Source organism: Piliocolobus tephrosceles, chromosome 10, assembly GCF_002776525.5.
Source record: "Piliocolobus tephrosceles isolate RC106 chromosome 10, ASM277652v3, whole genome shotgun sequence".
In the NCBI taxonomy this organism is placed as follows: domain Eukaryota; kingdom Metazoa; phylum Chordata; class Mammalia; order Primates; family Cercopithecidae; genus Piliocolobus; species Piliocolobus tephrosceles.
In genome coordinates, this window is record NC_045443.1 from 41,312,287 (window position 1) to 41,331,914 (window position 19,628).

General features: G+C 36.5%; 1 protein-coding gene across 4 annotated transcripts in view; it reads left to right on the top strand.

The window, feature by feature from the left end:
- TMEM117 (transmembrane protein 117) overlaps positions 1 to 19,628 on the top strand; it is a 562,924-nt gene that overhangs the window by 531,631 nt on the left and 11,665 nt on the right. For 3 of the 4 annotated variants that reach the window (XM_026454634.1, XM_023182825.1, XM_026454633.2), the window contains one exon: positions 18,121 to 18,250. The exons of the other annotated variant lie outside the window; for it this stretch is intronic. In XM_026454634.1, the coding sequence (XP_026310419.1) occupies positions 18,121 to 18,250 (130 nt within the window). The remainder of the gene's footprint in view (positions 1 to 18,120; positions 18,251 to 19,628) is intronic. 4 annotated transcript variants of the gene reach the window in all.

Below are 19,628 nucleotides of genomic sequence, written 5' to 3' on the forward strand. Positions count from 1 at the left end.
CATTGCCCAGCCTGGGAGTTTGGTGTAAAGGGACATTGCCCAGCCTGCAACTAACTTGGAGTTAGTCCAACCCATCTACTTGTGCCAAATTGTAGCTCTAATATCTTTGTGGGTTTTGTAATAACATATATAATTATAATGTATTGTTTTTATATAGCACCTTCCTCTAAGGAGCATAAAGTGCTGTGTGGACATTATCCCATTAAATCTCATAGCACTCTGGGGACACTGAAAGAAGGCAGGTGATATTATATCCCCTTTGAACTCAGAGCTGAAAAGGAATTTCTCCAACCAAAAGTAAATAAAAGCAATATGGAATGAAAGCGAGATTTATAAGAGGATATAAGGTTAGAGTTTAAAGGAAGATATTGACTATGTTAGAATTAAAGGGAAATTTAAAGCAAAAAAAAAAAAAACGTAAAAGAATAGCTGTGAGAAAATGAGAAAGTGTCTAGAGTGTGTATATATATGTGTGTGCACAAAATTAAAATAATATACAAATACTTTCAAACTTTGAAAAGCAAGATTATTTTAAAACCATCTATAATTTTACTACAATAATAAAACTAATTTGATATATTACCTTATGTCTTTTTGTTTTATTTTTACTGTGCATCTGTGATTTTCCACATAAAATTATACCATATATTCAATTTTGTATTATGTATTTTTCACTTAACTATATATCATAAAGTGTGCATACTTATAATTCTGAGTAGCTGTGTAATTTTCCATGGAATTATAAACCATAATTTGTTTTACTCTTTTCTATCAAAAGGCAGTTTCCACATTTTCACCATAATAAATAACAATAGATTGAATATCTATATTTATGCATATGGATTCTTTATTTTTTTAATTGTTTCCTTAGCAGAGAAGATTTCCAGGAGTAGAATGACCAGATTAGTATGGATATATAAGTACATTTAAACATGACTGCATAAACGTATTCTCAAATTAAAATGTAAGTGAATAAAAGGAATAAGAAAATTATCTCAAGACCAGCTATATTTACAAGTTACAAACTGTTTACAAGTTTCCAAGGCAGCTATTTTAAAAGTAAAAATGTTAGCAATTTTTTTGTCTGTGCACAAACAAGTAGTTTGATTTTATTTTTATCACATCGTCATTCAATTCAATTTCTTTGGTAGTATGAAACCAGATTAAAAATAAAAAGTTGAAACTCAAAGAAAACATAAATTTGTACCTGATTTTTAAAAGTAGATCTACTTCGCTGGAACATGTAATTTTTCTGTACTCTTAATTTTAATTTACATGGTCAAATGTTTTATGAAAATAATAAGGAAAGTGTGTATGTGTGTATACCAATACCTAAAGCCCCATTTTAAGAAAGTAAATATAATTGTAAATTTTTCTTATGAATTATGGAAGCATGGAGAAAATGATATGTGTTTATTACTGTTTTTGGTGACAGGTTGGTACATGGTATCATAGTCATGTGCCAAAGTGATCACCTCAAGAGTTAAAGATTAGGGCGGGCGCGGTGGCTTACGCCTGTAATCCCAGAACTTTGAGAGGCCGAGGTGGAAGGATCACCTGAGGTCAGGCATTTTAGACTAGCCAACATGCTGAAGCCCCATCTCTACTAAAAATACAAAAATTAGCTGGGCGTGGTGGTGCACACCTGTAGTCCCAGCTACTCGGGAGGCTGAGGCAGGAGAATTGCCTGAACTCCAGGGCCAAAGGTTGCAGTGAGCCGAGATTGCACCAATGCACTCCAGCCTGGGTGAGAGAGCGAGACTCCATCTCAAAAAAAAAAAAAAAAAAAAAAAAAGTCAATGCTTTTAAAAACATTTAAAACACATTAAAAACATATTGATGTGTAAGGTAAATACTGACCAAGGAAACTGTCAGACCAGTGTTTTTCCAAATGGCAATCAATCTAAATGATGTCAACAATTTTAAGTCAAAACTAGCTTACATGTGAATAAGGCATACAGCCTTAACCATGGACTTGAGAATCTTGTTTTAATCACTTTTCTCAATAATATTCTTGCTGATCTGAAGTCACCTACCCCTTTTTATGTATTTTATGGTTTTAAGAAATGTTGCAAATTGACTGAAGTTAACATGGGACACCAAAACATTTCTACTAGCCGACAGAAATTTTGCAAACCATTGTCAATTTTATGGCTTTAGCAATAGTGTTCAAAGGATATGAATTGAGCATTGAAGCGGTACTATAGATTACATTTTCGGTTTCACCACACAAGTCTAACAAGTAGGGTCTGTCTTGGGAAAAATGGGACTTAAGGTAAAGTATTATAAGAAAGACATCTTTTCACAGACTCTTAAAGACAATTAATCTAAAGTTGGGTAAATTAAAGCTACCCACTGAGAAAAGTTCATTTGGTCTCTGTTTAAAACTAAAAACTCCATACTATAAAAAGATGAGCAATTTGTGCAGTTACATCCTACTCCTGTAATACAGTGATGAACTACATACTGTCAACAACCTGTGGTCACCAAGAAAATGGAAGATAGAGAATGATTGGTTAATTTACTCTCTCTCTCAGTGCTTGAATGAGGAATGTATTCCCCAGTGGGTCCACAGGGAACTTCTTTCAAGACTCTATTGTTAATACAATGCTTCCATATTATCCTGTGAGTATTGTTTAACTTGTTTGCCTCTTCTACTAGAGGATGAGCTTTCTTGGAGGCAAGAATTTTGATTTATGTCTTTGGTATCCCAGGGCCTTGCACAGTTTCTGGCACATAGTAAGCAGTTACTAAATATTGGTGAATAATCAAACAGCCAAATGGTTTTTACGTCCTACCACGCATCTGCTATTGTGCTAAGGACTGAGAGAGACATAAAAATGTGTACCTTCAAGGAGTGTATAATTAATACATAAATGTGAAGTTAATGAACATCACACAGTAGTTGGTTAACCGTGAAGCTGTATTAGAAGATTCTTTGGTGCTGGCACTGAGGAAAATAGTCAAGAAGAGTTACATATACAAAAAAAAAAAAAAATTGTGCCATTGTTATAGGTGAGTGATAGATAGGCATGGCCATACAGGTTAACCAAGAAGTACTAAGGTCTATTTCCATCATTGTTTGATTAGTGTTCAACTCCCTTTTTAGACTGTGCTCCAAGAAGTCACGGTGTACATGAGTTTTCATTGACCATTGTATTTCTAAGATCTAGCAGAGTACTGGCATGAAGTCGGTAATTGAGCACTTGCTTTGCTCAATAGTCTCTACTTTTCAAAGGCTAGATCATCCTTATCCTCATCTCCCAGCTCAGGTGTCTTCTCTTTCAAGATGCCTTGCAGAGTGCCCCCTCTGTTATTTCTTTTCTCAATCCCTAGTTTATTTCCTTTGCAAAACATATCACCACTTATTTGGCTCTTTACTAGTTCTTTTACCTGTCACTCCCACCAGACCTGATGGTAAACCTCTGTCCCTCTGTTTTGGTCCTGGTTGCAGCCATAGCACACATCACAGCACCTGGTACCCTTTCCCTGGAGAGGCTCTTACCTAATAGAGGTCTTTTCTTAACCCTAACATAGCTTCTCTCAATCCTTATCCTGGTTTATTTTCTCTCTAGCACTAATATTTTCTGAAATTATTCTGTATATGTAGTTATGCCATATTCAAATTGTAAACCCCATGAGGACAGAGCCTAGAGCCATTTCTACCTGATTCATTGCTATATCACCAAGGCTTAGTAGGGGGACTGACACAAACAGTTCTTGAATGTGCAAGTATTTAGCAAATAAAAGGTGATGGCATAAATAAAAGACATAATTTTTTTAAAAGCAAAGAAAAGAGATTAGTTGTTAACTAGGATGGCAAAACAAGTGTTAGCTTAGAATTGTGATGGTGAAGGCAAGATCTATTTTCAATGAAAAATAATGACTGGAAATCAAAGATAAAGAGAAGTGACAAGGACTAAACCAGAAGAGCAATCTGAAGACTTTATCTCTACAAAACTGTGGGCAAACATCTGTACACAATTTGACAGCTTATTTTTCTTTTTTTTCTTTTTAAAATAATAATAATAATAATTATTATTATTATTATTATTATTATTATTATTATTATTTGAGATGGCGTCTCCCTCTGTCACCCAGGCTGGAGTGCAGTGGTGCAATCCCAGCTCATTGCAACCTCCACTTCCCAGGTTCAAGGATTCTCCATCCTCAGTCTCCCGAGTAGCTGGGACTACAGGTGCGTGCCACCACACCCAGCTGTGGTTTAATGAGAGACACAAGCGAAACAATGGTTAGGCCAAGACAATAATCTAAGGTCATTTAGAGCCAGGACAAGCTGAATTACTTGCCATCTTGCAAAAACACTCATGGGACTGGACAGACCTAGGTTTGGCTTTTACTCTTCTATTTATAGCCATATTACAGTGGGTAAGGCAGGTGCCTTCTGTGAGCCACAGTGTCTCCAATTGCAAAATGAGAAAAATAAAACCTGCCCTGTAGTATCATTTTTAAAATAGAACAAAGAAATATACGTAAAAGGCTGCACCTAGTACAGAGCCTACTTCATGTGGGAGATCATTGAATAGTGGTCATTGTTAGAATAGTGCATCAATTACACTGCCCAACTAGAAGGGTGGCAAGCAAAACATTTAATCATATTAGTAAAGGAAGATGTATTTCCTTTCATTTAAGTAACTTTAAAGGACATCTATTTTAGATTATTGCATGAGCAACCTATGATCATAATATATAATTGTCAGTAAGGGCATGATTAATCGTAAACTGCCGACTTGGAAAAGAAAAATCATTAATTATGATATTACTATTCTTTCTCATTGTATATAATTGAGGCTTAGAAAGTAAAATAGAAAAAATCTTTCACTGATTCTGAGTTAATTAGCATACCTTGCAGGTATTTACATTAAAACACCCAAATGTTCTTCCTATATTTTGTTCTAAAAGAAGAAGAGATTTGAAGAGCTCTCCATTTCAGACTAAGGCTAATTGAAAGACAGATAATACATGATTAGTTGAGGTATTTGTTCTGAGAGTGTAGTTGTTAGAGTGAATTTTTCATTTGAAGATAAATATAGTATTAAAAGTCCAGGAATCTCTGAGTTGGGAATTAGGGGCAGAGAGCAGTCAGCAAATCATACATTTGTAAAATAATTTGGAACCTTTTACAGAAAACTGATTTCTGAGTAGTCTGTCACCTAAACAATTTCATAATGATGCTGATTTGCCAACTTCTCCTCCAGCAAGAGGCAATAAATCAAGTGTACCTGGGTTTATATGGGGAAAAAACATATTAATTGATTTATGCATATAACATTGCAGATACCCATAAAGCAAAGCCTTTGGCAACTGGCAAATGTAAAATTTCACATTTACCTATGGCTCACCAAGTACAATCCACTGCTTGAAGGCAAAATTTTATGTTTTATTTTTAGTTTTCATGATTGCTTCCATATAGTCTCTCTGTGCATTAAAAGTCCATTTTCAGAACCATAGGTTTACCAATTTTTATGAGTAAAAATTTTATGAGATATTATACTGAGGTAACATAAAATCATTTCTGATAATTTTTACCACCTTCAGAACTCTCCTGTTACTCTGTTTCCACATATGCCTAAGGATATCATTTGTAATACTTTTAAATATGACACATTTCATTAGAAATATGATATATTGCACAGAGATATTATATGAAGCTTCAACCTCATAATAACGTTACAGATATAGTTTTTAATGTTGGTTACATTGACAATTCTATTTAAAATCAAATATAAAGAAGGATATTTAATAAAATGATTAATGATTTTTATATTTACAGGCAATGTGTCATCTTCTGATCATAATTATGAGCAAAAAGAATTAATCCTTTAAGTGAAGGGCTTCTTGTAACACAGTAACTTAAACACTCCATTGATACACAGAGGAAGACTTAAGAGAAAATAGTTCATTAGGTTTCTATGCCAAAATTATTGTTACCCATATAGAGTTTCTTGTGATTTTGTACGCCTTAAGTCATATACGTAATATAAAAGTTTTACCATTTAATGATATGCACAGCCGCAGTATGTTGGGAGTACAAATCTTACCATCACATAAGTTCCAAAGAAACATAAAAACTGTCTTTTTAGCAAGCTGTGAAGTTTGATAGCCATCACTAGTGGGCTCTAAATCATCTCAAAAGCCATTCTGTTTTTCCATGCAATGATACAGGAATCTGACATCAGAGTGCCTAAACATGATGAAAAATACCCTCAGGTGAGAAAAGCGAAGTGCAAAGAAGTTAGGGAGATAGTATTCATTACTAGAAATATGGTAAGTTTAGAGTCAAATCTATGCATTGGCAGTAAAAATTCTAAGATGGCCATAAACCATCTAGAGTTAAATGCCTATCTCAGCCTGCATATTTTGTAGGCTTTGTCAATGACTTGCAGGATAAACATAGGACCACTTCCATTCCATCACTTTGCAATGTGTGTTAGACAGGATTCCCTCCCCAGGTGCTCCAGGTAGCAAAAAATTCTGAGAAAATATTATTTCAAGATGAGCTGCAACATACCACTGAAAGTCAACCTTTCATTACAGATATAATTTAGCATCAAACAGGAAGACATATCGGCATGATAGTTGGACTTAAAGTGGGTAGATAATTGCAACATTAGGCCTGATGGGGGAAAATGTCATGAAAAATCTTACTGTGGTAAACAAAAGAAGTCTTTTCAATCAGACTGTCCTGGGTACAAATCCTTTTGGTATCAATTGTGCAGCATTGGACAAGCTATTTAACTGCTCTCTGAGCCTCAGTTTACTCCCATGTAAGTTAAGAAAAATCCTACCTACCATATATATTTGCATGTGGTTTACCATAGATTAAATATATCAAATGCCTGGCACAGAGCAAATTCATGACAAATGTTTGTTTGCTTAGTCTGAATTGAATATGAAAATACAGTCAATCTCCTATATAGGATTTTCTTGAAGAGTCCTCAGTAATATGAAGGGAAATGTATTGGAATATAGTTTGAGGGTTACTGATTGAATTTCATCTGGTCTCTTTCAGTAATCTGTTGGATGATATGGGAGGATTCCTGTAACCTCCTTGACTGTCATTGTCTGTAACTATAAAAGGAAGAGTTTAGTTTGATTCTTTATTTATCAATGTTATTTTATATTCTTTGAGAATAGATGCTTTGCATCTAGTGAGCATTGACTAACTGTTGAATTAGTTCAATAATAGTGTGATCCCTCCTATGGGGAACTTGAGTATATCATTGGGAACTTCTGTGAGAAATGTGGACGTCACATTCACTATTCATGCTATGTGGAATCTATGAAACGGATTTGCTGTAGCCACCTCAGGCTTTGAATGGATTGTGTTGGTATAAAGATAGGCAACTGCCAACAAGCATGTAAGGTTCTTTACTCTAGCATGTGGACTTGTTTTCCAAAAAGACCCTGAGAGTGATAGAATCTCTCTCCCATAGGTGACCAACAGGGAAAGTAGTGTATTTTAGACTTTTCTTGGCTGTTGACCTCTGGACTAACAATAGTTCCAGAAAATTTTTCAGTTCACTGAGGGAATAATTCTCCAACAACAAAATGTATTTTATCCTTTCCTTCCCTGTAACCTGCTCCAGTGTATCTCGTTTTCCTAGTCTTTCCTCTCTTACATGAGGGTGGATAATTTTTCTCTAGAACTCAGAGGATGAACACTCTTGACCTAACACTCATTGAAGAAAAGCATGGAAAGCCTGCCAATTCAAACCCATTGCTCTAAAGGTCTTACTTTCTGTTACATATTATCACAGGGTGGTCCATAGGGGTCAGAGACAGAGGTTGTTTCAGAACCTGAAGTCTTTACTAAAAAAGATGAAAACAGAAAGAAACCACACTGGGTACAGAGCAGTGAGGATCCAGCCTGTTGTTTCTAAAAGCCTGCTACATTCAAGACACAGTGAACTTAACCCAGTTTTGTTTTGTTTTTTAGAAGAACAACCATCTTGACTTCACAAAGAGTTGTGGTCAGAATATTTAACTACTGGTACAGCAGCAGTACTGACCAAAGAGAATAGATAACTGCGCAATCAGAATGGACACCAGCTGTAAACAACCAGTGTATCCATATTGGTGCACACTGGCTTTTAACATTTGCCATTGCAAAAACTACTGAAAATATTAAAAGGGAATCTCACATGTCAGAGTCCTCTGTTCTACTAAAATTCAAGTTATTTTATGCTAACAAAATTATTTGAAACTAATCTAATCATAGTCTCTCTCCAGGTACTGCCTCTTTGCGCTACTCCGACTAACAGCAAAGCTCCTCATTAGAGTTCCGTATTTATTTCCTCTACTTCTCACCTCCCGTTTTCTCTTGAACGAACTCCAGTCAGGCCTTTGTGCCCAATGTCAGCTTCCTCAGGAGCTCAAAGGTCTTATCAATATCAACAACCCCCATTTTGCCAAATCTGATGGTTAATATTCAGTCTTTTTATTACTTAACCCTTCAGGGGCATTTGACACAAGTCAATCATGCCTTCCCTTTTGAAACATTTTTTTACCTGGCTTCTAGGACACCACTTGCTCTTGTTCTTCTAATATATGTCATTTCTTTTCAGTTTTCTTTACGGGATTCTCTTCCAGCTTATAAATGAGGGAATGCCTCAGTCAGTCCCTGGCCTCTTCTCTTGGCTTTCTATGCTCCCTTTCTAAATGATTTTATCGAATTCTCTGGCCTTAGATCAATAGACTGGTGAGTCCACCTCTATATCTCCAACCTTGTGCTCTCCCCAAAGATTCTCAACTACCTACATAATATACCTCCACTTGGATGTCTAATAAGCCCTTCCACATTAGCATATTCTGAGCTCTCTGGATTTCTTACCCACTTCTCTATTTTCTGCAAGTATATTGGTTCTCCAGTGTCTCCCTTCTCAGCAAATGCTATTACCATTTCCCAGTTGCTCCAGCCATTCAGAAATTCAGCTGGTGATGCCTTCAAAATACACCTTGATCTGATCACCTGGCCACCCTTATTTAAATTGCCATCATTTCACACCTAAACTACTGCAACAGTCTCCTAACAGATTTTTACCCCTCCTGCAGTTGGTTTATAACTGTCCACATCACTCACGCTCCCATGACCATTGTTACCTTGCTGTTTCTTCAATACAATCGTCTCATTTTCTCTTCAGGGCCTTTGCACTTGCTCTTTCCTCTAGCTGATGTAATCCTCCTCCAGAGCTTCTCGGGGCTTCTTCTTTCATACCAGTCAGTACTCCACACAAAGGTCATCCTCAGAGAAGTTTTCTTTTTAATAATTAAAATAGAAACCACACCCAACTCACTATTCTCCATCCCCTTTCTCTGCTTTATTTGCTTCAGAGCACTTACCACTATTTGACATCACATTATCTTGCTATTTTCTGATTGGTCTGTCTCCCCAAATAGAATATATGCTCCATAAGACATTCCAGAAAAACATATAATCATAGAACTAAAACCATTGTGAAGAACCCTGGAGGTCATTCACCTCTACCCACCATCTAATATTTAGATCAACTTTGTATGCTCTCCATTATTTGTAAAGTGAATATTTTTATATTGAATCACATTTCCTACTGATCTCCATCATCATTATTTTTTCATGGAGAAAAATGACCTCAATATAAAATAAAAATGTTACCAAGGACAATAATACCTACTCTTGACAGTATGCAATTAATTTTCCTATATAGCCCATAGAAGAAATTATTCATTCAGACAATTGAATGTGACCATTCCTGGCAGCATGTGTGGAGCCAGAACAGATTCTGGAGCAGTGACATTTTGTACCAAATATGCAAGTATAATAAAGCACCAAGTAAGTAGGAGCTATGTGCTATTGAACTATAGCCAGAGCCTGAACAAGAACACAAATATGTTGTCTAATAACTTTGTTCCACTAGATTTCACTCATTCCTTATTGGAGGAGCACTCATTTGAGTAAGAAATATGCCAATTTATATAGTTAACTTTCCTTCTTCTTAGGAAGTGCTAACTATATCCAGTTGTTTGATAACTGATGAAGGTGATCCAAGATGACTTATCATTGAGTGCGTTTCTTTAGACTTTGCACTAACTTTAGTTATCAGCAACTCTTCATAGCCAATTATTTGCACCCCCTCTCCCCTTTTATTGGTGTCTTTAAGATGTTAAGCATTCTTTCCTGTGTACTGATTAACCATATTTGCCTAGTGAGGGGGTATTGATTTTCCATTATTCCTAGATGCCACATGATACATTTCTATTAGTTATAAACACTTATAAGACTGACTTATATTTTGTCCTTCATCACATCAATCTGCCAGGGCAGGATGTCTTTAAATGAGGCCCAGTGCATTTCATCAGACAGGTTTCTACCTTGGCACTTAAAGGAATGATGTTTTCAAGGTGTCTAGATGTAAGGAAGTTTGCTTTAAAAACCTGCTGCTATCTTGCCAGAGCCTCAAGGCAAGGTCCCTGAAAAGTAACAGACTATACTTACTTTTCAGGCCTCTTCTGGGCTTGACTTATTTCCTTTTTCTATAGGCACTAAACTGTTACTTATATTTAATTTATATATGTTGACTTCAGAATTTTCTAGAAAAATTCATATTGGCCTTTGCAAGTAAGAAAAATTATTGATGAATAGAATTAAACCACCCTATAAAATAGATCCTTAGGATAATTAAATTGTTTGAGCAACAACAATTTTGAGAGTTCATTGGTGTTTTAGAATATACAAAAGCACATTAAAAAGTGAAGTTTTAAACAACATTTCAAGTAAGGGGTTACAGTTTGACTTAGATCTGTTTTAGTGATGAATGAGGTCTGCCATCTTTACTACTTGTTGAAAAAAAAGCCTACTTGAACCAGAAAGTCTAGATTTTTCTCCACAGATTTTAATTTCTTTAAATAGCATAAGTTCCTCCTGAGAGAAAACTCCAAGGGGTTACAGAATTAATTTGCCCTTGAAGGGAAAAACAACAGTAAATATTAAGAGAAAATGAGAATACAACATATGGGAAAAAGGGAGTTGTCAAGGACATCTAGGAAGTAACCTCCTGCAATGTCTCTATTGTTCATCCTTCACATTTACCGCAGGGCATCTCTTACATTCAGCCCTGCCTTATGGCTCCTCCTGCTGTCATTCACTGTTCGAAATGATCTCCGGACCTTTAAAATCACATGTTGGTTTATATTCTCTTTCCTTGTTCTCTCCCTTGGTTAGACATGTCTCATGAACTTCTTTGCATTTACATGATGATGAAAAGGGTGACTTGGATCACCCCAACAAACATTTTTAACCAACTCTCCAAACATTTACTGCCTCTTCTCATGATATTTACAATGACTTCCACTCTCTCTAATTATCCACTCCTTTCCTCTGTGATCAATGACAAATGGCTCAATCTTTGTTTCACTCTGTATAATTCCAGTACAACTAGTTTATAGGGAAAAAATAAGACAACCAATTTTTAATAATTAATATAAGATTGATGGCCGGGCGTGGTGGCTCAAGCCTGTAATCCCAGCACTTTGGGAGGCCGAGACGGGCGGATCACGAGGTCAGGAGATCGAGAACATCCTGGCTAACATGGTGAAACCCCGTCTCTACTAAAAAATACAAAAAACTAGCCAGGCGAGGTGGCGGGCGCCTGTAGTCCCAGCTACTCGGGACGCTGAGGCAGGAGAATGTCATAAACCCGGGAGGCGGAGCTTGCGATGAGCTGAGATCCGGCCACTGCACTCCAGCCCGGGCGACAGAGCAAGACTCCGTCTCCAAAAAAAAAAAAAGACACAAATTTATTTATGGTAAATAAGGGATCTGAGAGATTAACTGCATAAAGATACCTGCATAAAGAAGACGCAGCAGTACTCTGTCAATGCGGCAATTATTCTTGGCTTTCAAATCTTCATAAAGTTATTCAGCTGCCTGTGATACATCTGATTGAAGTGAAAATTCCATTCCATCCTTAATAAAATTTAAATATATATATATATGATTGATGTATAATGTTTATTTACAAAAACAAGTATTTATTGTGTTGTTTCTATTTACTTATATCCATCTTGTGTTTCCATTTATGTGAAACCACAAAGGGATTCTTTTTTTTTTTTTTTTTTTTTTTTTTTTTTGAGACAGAGTCTTGCTGTGTCACCCAGGCTGGAGTGCAGTAGTGCAATCTCAGCTGACTGCAACCTCTGCCTCCCGGGTTCAAGCGATTCTCCTACCTCAGCCTCCCAAGTAGCTGGGACTATAGGCATGAGCCACCACGCCTGGATAGTTTTTGTATTTTTAGTAGAGATGGAGTTCCATCATATTGGCCAGGGTGGTCTCGAACTCCTGAACTCAAGTGATTTGGCTGCCTTGGCCTCCCAGAGTGCTGGGATTACAGGTGAGGATTGTTGTGTATCTTCAACCTTCAGAGGGTTCCACTCATCTATTCAACAAACATTTGAATTCTCACTATATACTGAGCATTTTTCAGCCATAGAAAATACAGCAGTGAACAAAACAGAAAGAAATTCCTTTAAGCCCCTGGAGCTTACATTAATAAACAAATAAATAAGCGAAATCTGTATGTCAAGGTTTCTATGGATTTATTTGGCCAAGTGATACTAGGGCAACTTTGCCAATTAGAAGAAGTACAGTGTTGCTGAAAGAAATCAGGCACTCGAGTGTCTTAATAAGAAACAAAAATATCACCCAAAGCCTGAGTACAATTCTCCAGGCCACCACTGCTCACTGTCATCTGAAATTCGGTTGCTAGGACACTGCTAAGCATAGCAAAGCTAAGGACACTTCACAAGCTGGGGAAATTTTCGGTAGAATGATGTTATGATATTCATAGATCTAAATTCAGTTATGAAATATGGGGGGATAGAGATTAACATAGAAAGAAATAAATATATCTGTAAAGTTGATGTTTGATATCATTCAAGCTTAATAATCTAATGCCTATAAAGAGAAGATATACAAATTATTACATTGAAAACTGTTGGTATTTTATAGTAACGTTTAAGAATCTATTGTCAACTCTGTTCTAAATGGTTATCAGCTTTTCACTAAAATCTAACCTAATCTATCAGTTTTCTCATAAACTAGGTGGCTAATTTTTAGCCTAGAAAATACAACTTTTATTCTGATACTATGGCTTTAGTTTTGCAGGGTGGAGTAATCATTACATTTTTATCCTCTAACGCTTCTCTAAATAGAAATGAGGTCTCTTCATTTGATTTGGGAAATTGAATGCCAGTCAGGGAATTCAAAACATTGTTGATTTCAAGCTTGAGTTCCCCTGAATAGTACCAAATTATTTTCCTTGACCCTGAGGCATGGGTCTCAATGAGAAAACATTGGGAAATTATGAATCCAAGATATCCTGAGATGATCTTGCCTATATATTTAACATCAAACTGAAATTCTGTGTCTAATGTGGCTCATGAATAATAGGGATCAGTAACTGATTTTCATTGCTATAGGCAAAAGTAAACCATCCATATATGTAAAAAATAAGATTGTATATATATCATGACACTGTCCTTTTACTTTTATATGGGAAATACCCCCATATGAATAAAAATTAACTGTTCATCATATATGAAGCAAGATGCAAAGTTGGAAGTTTGTTCACACTGTGTACATGACCTTGAACTGATGAGAACTGGAGTAGCGTAATACCATGTGCCTAAGTAATTCTCACATCACTGAGCCACCGATCTGATAGACCTCTGCAGTTATTGTAAGATTTAATAGCAGAGAATAAGAAAGCTGTGAATTACTAAACACCGATAACACTTCTTAAAGAACAAAATAAATGCAATTTCATAGTATACAATCCCAGGATTAGCCTGTCTACCATGGGTTTTGTAGCTGAACACCTCTTGCCTCATCATTCCCTTAATTCAACATTTTTATCTTGTATTCAAAATATGTATTTTACATTTATGTAGAAGGAAAGAAAGCCATGACTCTCATAACACTTCTATACAATCTCTATATAAAACTGGCTATACATCCATAGTTATGATGCCAAGAGAATCTCAGTGTTTGCTGTGAATCACCCATTAGTCAAATCTCTCCACTCATCAGAGTCTGGTTAGAAGCCAACTATCCCTGGGGCAGTTGTTTCTTGAAGAAAGTGTTAAGTAGGTTTACTTGTTTACATCAAGGTAGTATGAATCAAATGACATCCCTGTGACAAAAAAAAAAAATAAGAAGAAGAAGGAAAATAGTTTAAAGCCTGTCATGGAACTGGCGTTTGGTGATGACTGCCTTCAGTGATTCTCAATTAGAACACATAGAGCAGATAAAAATAATTCCAGTTCTGAATTAAAAGCAGGAAGTGATGTCACTTTCCATAGTTAAAGGCAGCATGGCCTAGCAGAAAGTGTGTATTCTTTGGAGCCAGATAAAACCTCAGCTCTGCTGCATGGCACCTATGTCACTTTGGACAAGTGACAGCTTCCCTGAGGCAGATGTTCACATCTGCAGGTGGATGTGTTAATTAGCTTGATTGTGGTTATCATTTTATAATGTATGCATATATCAAGACATCACATTGTGACCTTAAATATTTGTAATTTTTATTTGTCAATTATACTTCAATAAAAAAATGGGTTAATAATAGCAAGCAGGATGGTTTTATATGTAAGTATATACATGAATATACAGCCTAGGATGATAATAGAATGTTGCAGATGCTCCATAATTTATAACCCAAATGTCCACAGATTTCCTCTGCCATCCGTTACACATGTTGCTGGCTATGCCTCCCACCTGCATAGCAGCAATGTCTCCCTCACACTGTTAAAGTCTTTCACACACATTGTGACCCACATTGCACAAGAAACCAGTAAGCTCCTGTTCTTCTGTCTTCATGAAGCCAATGCTTACATGTCTCTGAGGGAGGTGCCCTTCTCAACAGCCCTGTTCCAGGCACCCTCTGGGAGGACTGTGCTGTGGCCCAAGTCCTGGTCAAAGGCCCCAAGGGGCCAGTGTTCTGCAATGGATAAGGTCAGAAAGGAGAACACGGCTTTCTTTCTTTTTCTCCTGGACCTTGAAACAGTCAATGTGTGGCCCTCCTGGAAACATACCTATCCACTTCCTTTGCTTCACTGTCAGGATAAACTTGACCTTGAAATTATGCCAGGAAATAAACCATTTTTGTTGGACATTCACCTGTCTTTCAGCTCTATCTCCAGCAGTGTGCTAATGTTATCTTATCCTCCCAAGGAGCTTGTGAGGCTGACATATTAAACACCAATTTATACATGAAGAGACTGGAACCTAGACAGATTCAGAATACCATCCCCACTCTCTCAGCTTTCTACCTCCTTCAAATACCTGAGGTTTCATCAGCCTAGGATGTCCATTTCCTTATTTATTTATTTATTTATTTATTTATTTATTTATTTATTTATTTATTTATTTATTTTGAAACAGAGTCTCGCTCTGTCACCCAGGCTGAAGTACAGAGGCGCAATCTTGGTTCACTGCAACCTCTGCCTCCCGGGTTCAAGCAATTCTCCTGCCTCAGCCTCCCAAGTAGCTGGGATTATAGGCACGCACCACCACACTTGGCTAATTTTTGTATTTTTAGTAGAGATGGGGTTTCACCATGTTAGCCAGGATGGTCTAAACTCCCTATCTCAGGTAATCTGCCCACCTGTCCCACCCAAAGTGCTGGGATTACAGGGGTGAGCCAACACGCCTGGCCAGGATGTCCGTTTTCTGTTAAATGAGTCCCACGTGTCCTGTAAAATGTTAGCAATTATCATTATTACTTTTCTGCTCCAAGTTAAATTAGGCCAGAGTTTACACTCACTCAAGAATGATGAGTCTGAAGAGATATGTAGAGTAGGAATTAAAATGTAAAAATCAGAGTAGTAGAGAGAGAGAATGGAGGTAAGGCTTTAGGAGATTAAGTAAAAGAGTTTGGAAAAACAAAATCGTGATTATAAAAAGTAAAATAGAAAGGATGAATATGAAAGACTTTATGAATGAGTCATTATCTATTTTATTTATCTTCTTTTAAAAAATTCTTACATGGCACCAGCTGCTTCTCTCACACTTCACACCCTCAGGTCCAAACTACCTTCTCTGAGCCCTTTCTTTAAAAAAAGAAAAAAAGTAATCTTCCAGATAAAAACTAAGACTTGTTCTTCCCCCTCTTTCCTTTACTCTCTATTTCCATAACTTATCTTTCTCTGTGAAAGTACAGGTGGGAAATAATCAAGGAACTGTGTGTGTGTGTGTGTGTGTGTGTGTGTGAGAGAGAGAGATTTTGATCATAGTCTACAAGAAATCTCTAGAGATTGCTTTCAAAGTAAAACCAATTTCGTACCCAATAGAAAACTTTAGTTTCATTGAAGGAAAAGCTAAATGGGAGCATTCAAGAGTATCTTTCTAGAAAGAAGCCAGTTCTGAATACACTTGCCCAATTACTGCCAAGAAATCTTCTCTTCCTTAAACCCAGAAATGAAAAGAGAAGTACTGTATTGATAATGCTTTGTGTCATTTATCCAGGGCAATTAAAAGATATTCTGGTTATCAGTGATTTTCTTGGTCAAGCATAATTTTTCATGAGTTATACTTTAGCAAAATGCTAAATTCAATGTCAATGATTATTATTTTTGCAAACGTCTTCCAAGCAACATAGAAATAACAAAGGTGGCATTAGTGGGAGAAAAAAGGCAAATGCACATTAACCTAATATTTTAGATCAAAATGTGCCAAATTAATTCAGTTTTAGTGTGTTGGGTTTTATGAACTTCCCAAATTACATGTCTATTTGCTGCTGATGTCTGAAAGACAAGTGGAGGTGAGACCAACAAGAGATTTACACGTACACTGGTAGAATGGGATAATGTTGCATCATTCTGTTTTTCTTCTTGTGTATTTATTTCTTATTAGCAGCTTGAAATGATCCATAGATCAGGAAACTGGTAGACATTGCAGACTTTTCTGGTTACTGCCACTCACATATTATCTTTTCTTCAAGGCCCATTCGCTCTTAACCAGAATTCCCAACAGAGAGGAGAGTGGAATAGACATGGAAACCTCTAAAAAGTTCAGGCACTATATTACTAGCACATCCCTCTCAGCTGCATATATAAAAGTCTCGAATAGACTTAATTTCTTTATATCAATGTAATAGATTAAAATCTCAAATTAATATTTTGTTTCTGAATTTTTCATATTCATTCTTTAAAGATTATTAACTAAATATAGGACTGATTATTTGGTGATTATTTAGGTGTTACAAGTGAAAATGTGTATACTAGTGTCTATGGATCTATCTCAAATGTTTCTTCAAATTTTGTGTATTCTTTCTTCATATGCTAGTTATGAACTTTAATTTGGTGCCTCTATCTGAAAACCAAGAGGAGGTGAGACACCTAAAAATATTCTCATTTGCATCTGTTTCCCTTCCTTCAGAGAAGGAGAGTTGGGCCACCCAGTTTTGCCTTGACAAAAAGGAAATAACTAATGACAATTTGGGAATTAAAATTCACTGTTGATCTCTCATGCTACCATGTCAGGTCTTCCATTGTTTGGCTTAAACTGATGCTGAATTGCAAGAGAGCAGGACAGGTGCCTGTCATTTTTACATTCTGGATGGTTGCCAGCAGACATGATCAGTAAAAGTCACTTGATGTGAATCAAAGAACTTGGTTAAGTGAATCAGATCTTCTTTACTTTGTCTTCTTACAGAAAGCATGCTATAAGATTCATATTTTTTAAAAGTCATGAAACAAAAAATAACGAATTTATCCCATATATATTAAATACAGATCACTTCCTTCCTAAAAACATTTAAGTTCACTTCTCCAGAATGAAAGAGATAAACATGTGTAGATGCAAATCAATTCTGTATTGGTTTCTTATTACCACATTAAAAAGAAAATCTGAAGATATAAGTTACAACTTAATTTTGATTTTGAATGTGTACTGCTACCTAATGTACGTAAAATAACCATCACAGAATCAAACTGATATATCCAACAGCTGGCTGCATTTAAATGATTTTAAAATAAGTGCTTATAAAAAGTCAATTTTTGATGTTTTGCTGCTTAGGAATGAAACAAATCACAAATACGTTTTTGTTTGATTTTCTCTGACAGGACTGGGAATTCCCCCATTTCATGGGAAACGTTGATGTAAATCTCCCTGGTTTGCACACCCCTCACATGCAGTTCAAGATTCCTTTCTTCCAGAAGATCTTCAAGGAGGAATATCGTATTCACATAACAGGTGTGTTGTATCTTCGAACACAATTTGATTATCTTCGTACATTAGTCAGGGTAATGCGAGTTGCTGTAAAAAGCAAGCCATAATATTTGAGAGACATAAATACAATTTTATTTCTCATTCACTTAACAGTGCAAGGCGGTTTTCAGATCAACAGGGGGCTCCGTACTATCATTCTGGGACCTAGGTTACTGGTGGCTTGGACAGTTTCAGTGTTAGCATCCAGCAGGCAGATGGAAATAAAGAGAACGGGGAAAGTGATTAAGAAGGCTTGTCTGTTCTTTAACCTCTTGGGCTTGGAAAAGAAATATGTCACCTTTCCTCATGTTCCATTGATGATATCTGGTACATAGCCCTAGTTAGAGTCAGGGAGAGCAAGGAAATATAGTCCTTAGTTGAGCAGCCACTTCTGGTGTCAGATCTAGTATTCTAGTGTAGGATTATCAAAGAGGGAAGAAAAATCTTTGGTGTGGAAAGCCATTTCTGCCATACTCCATATACCACTCTGCTTGGCCTTGTTCATTGGATGGGTTTATTTTTCACCACATAGAACTCAGTGTCTATTTTCAATGTTATATTCTTTATGCTCTTGTTCTTTATTTGTTGCTGAAATTAAAACAGTGGTATCCTAGAGCCCCAATCAGAACATATGCTTTTAGGGAGTTAGGCCACTTCTCATTTGATTTTTCTAAAACCTACTTCTGTGGCAAAGCTCAGGTTCGTCTTAAGTGATTCTCTTGTGGATATTATTTTATTTTCAGATATTTTCTGCTTTTGAAATGGCTAAAATATGATTTATTATAATATCCTTTCATGACATATCAGTCATTCTCATCTAAAAAGGGCTTCCCAGAGCTACGTTTTATATCTCTCTTTCTTTATGACAAGCAGCAGACAGCTGAATGATCACCGATAAAGGATGGCATTAGTTCAAAGCTGTTCAAATGCAGGTAATGAGTGTGTGTCTGTTTTAAGGACAATGGCCTAGGATCCCACACCTGCTATAATAAAATCTGCTGAAGAAATCTGTGCTTACACTACCGTCTGTGCTGCCGAATAAAAATAGTCTAAGCCCAGAAAACATTAACATCTGAGTACTGCAAAAAACCTTTGCTTCCCAGCTAGGAGGCTGTTTTTTGCTTTGAGCATGAGGAGACCTTCCTAAATTGGAGAATGAGCTCATGAATAGGGAAGATGCAGCAGGTTTCTTTTCCTATTCAAAATGAATGAGGCCCATCTATTAAATTCACTGGGTAAATCAATCAATTTGAGTTCAGGTCACATAGTGTGGTTTCAGAGTCCCCACTTAATCTCTGCCGCATGCTACCTTCTTGGACTTCTAAAACAGCCATCACACACATGGCATCATCATATCCCTTTG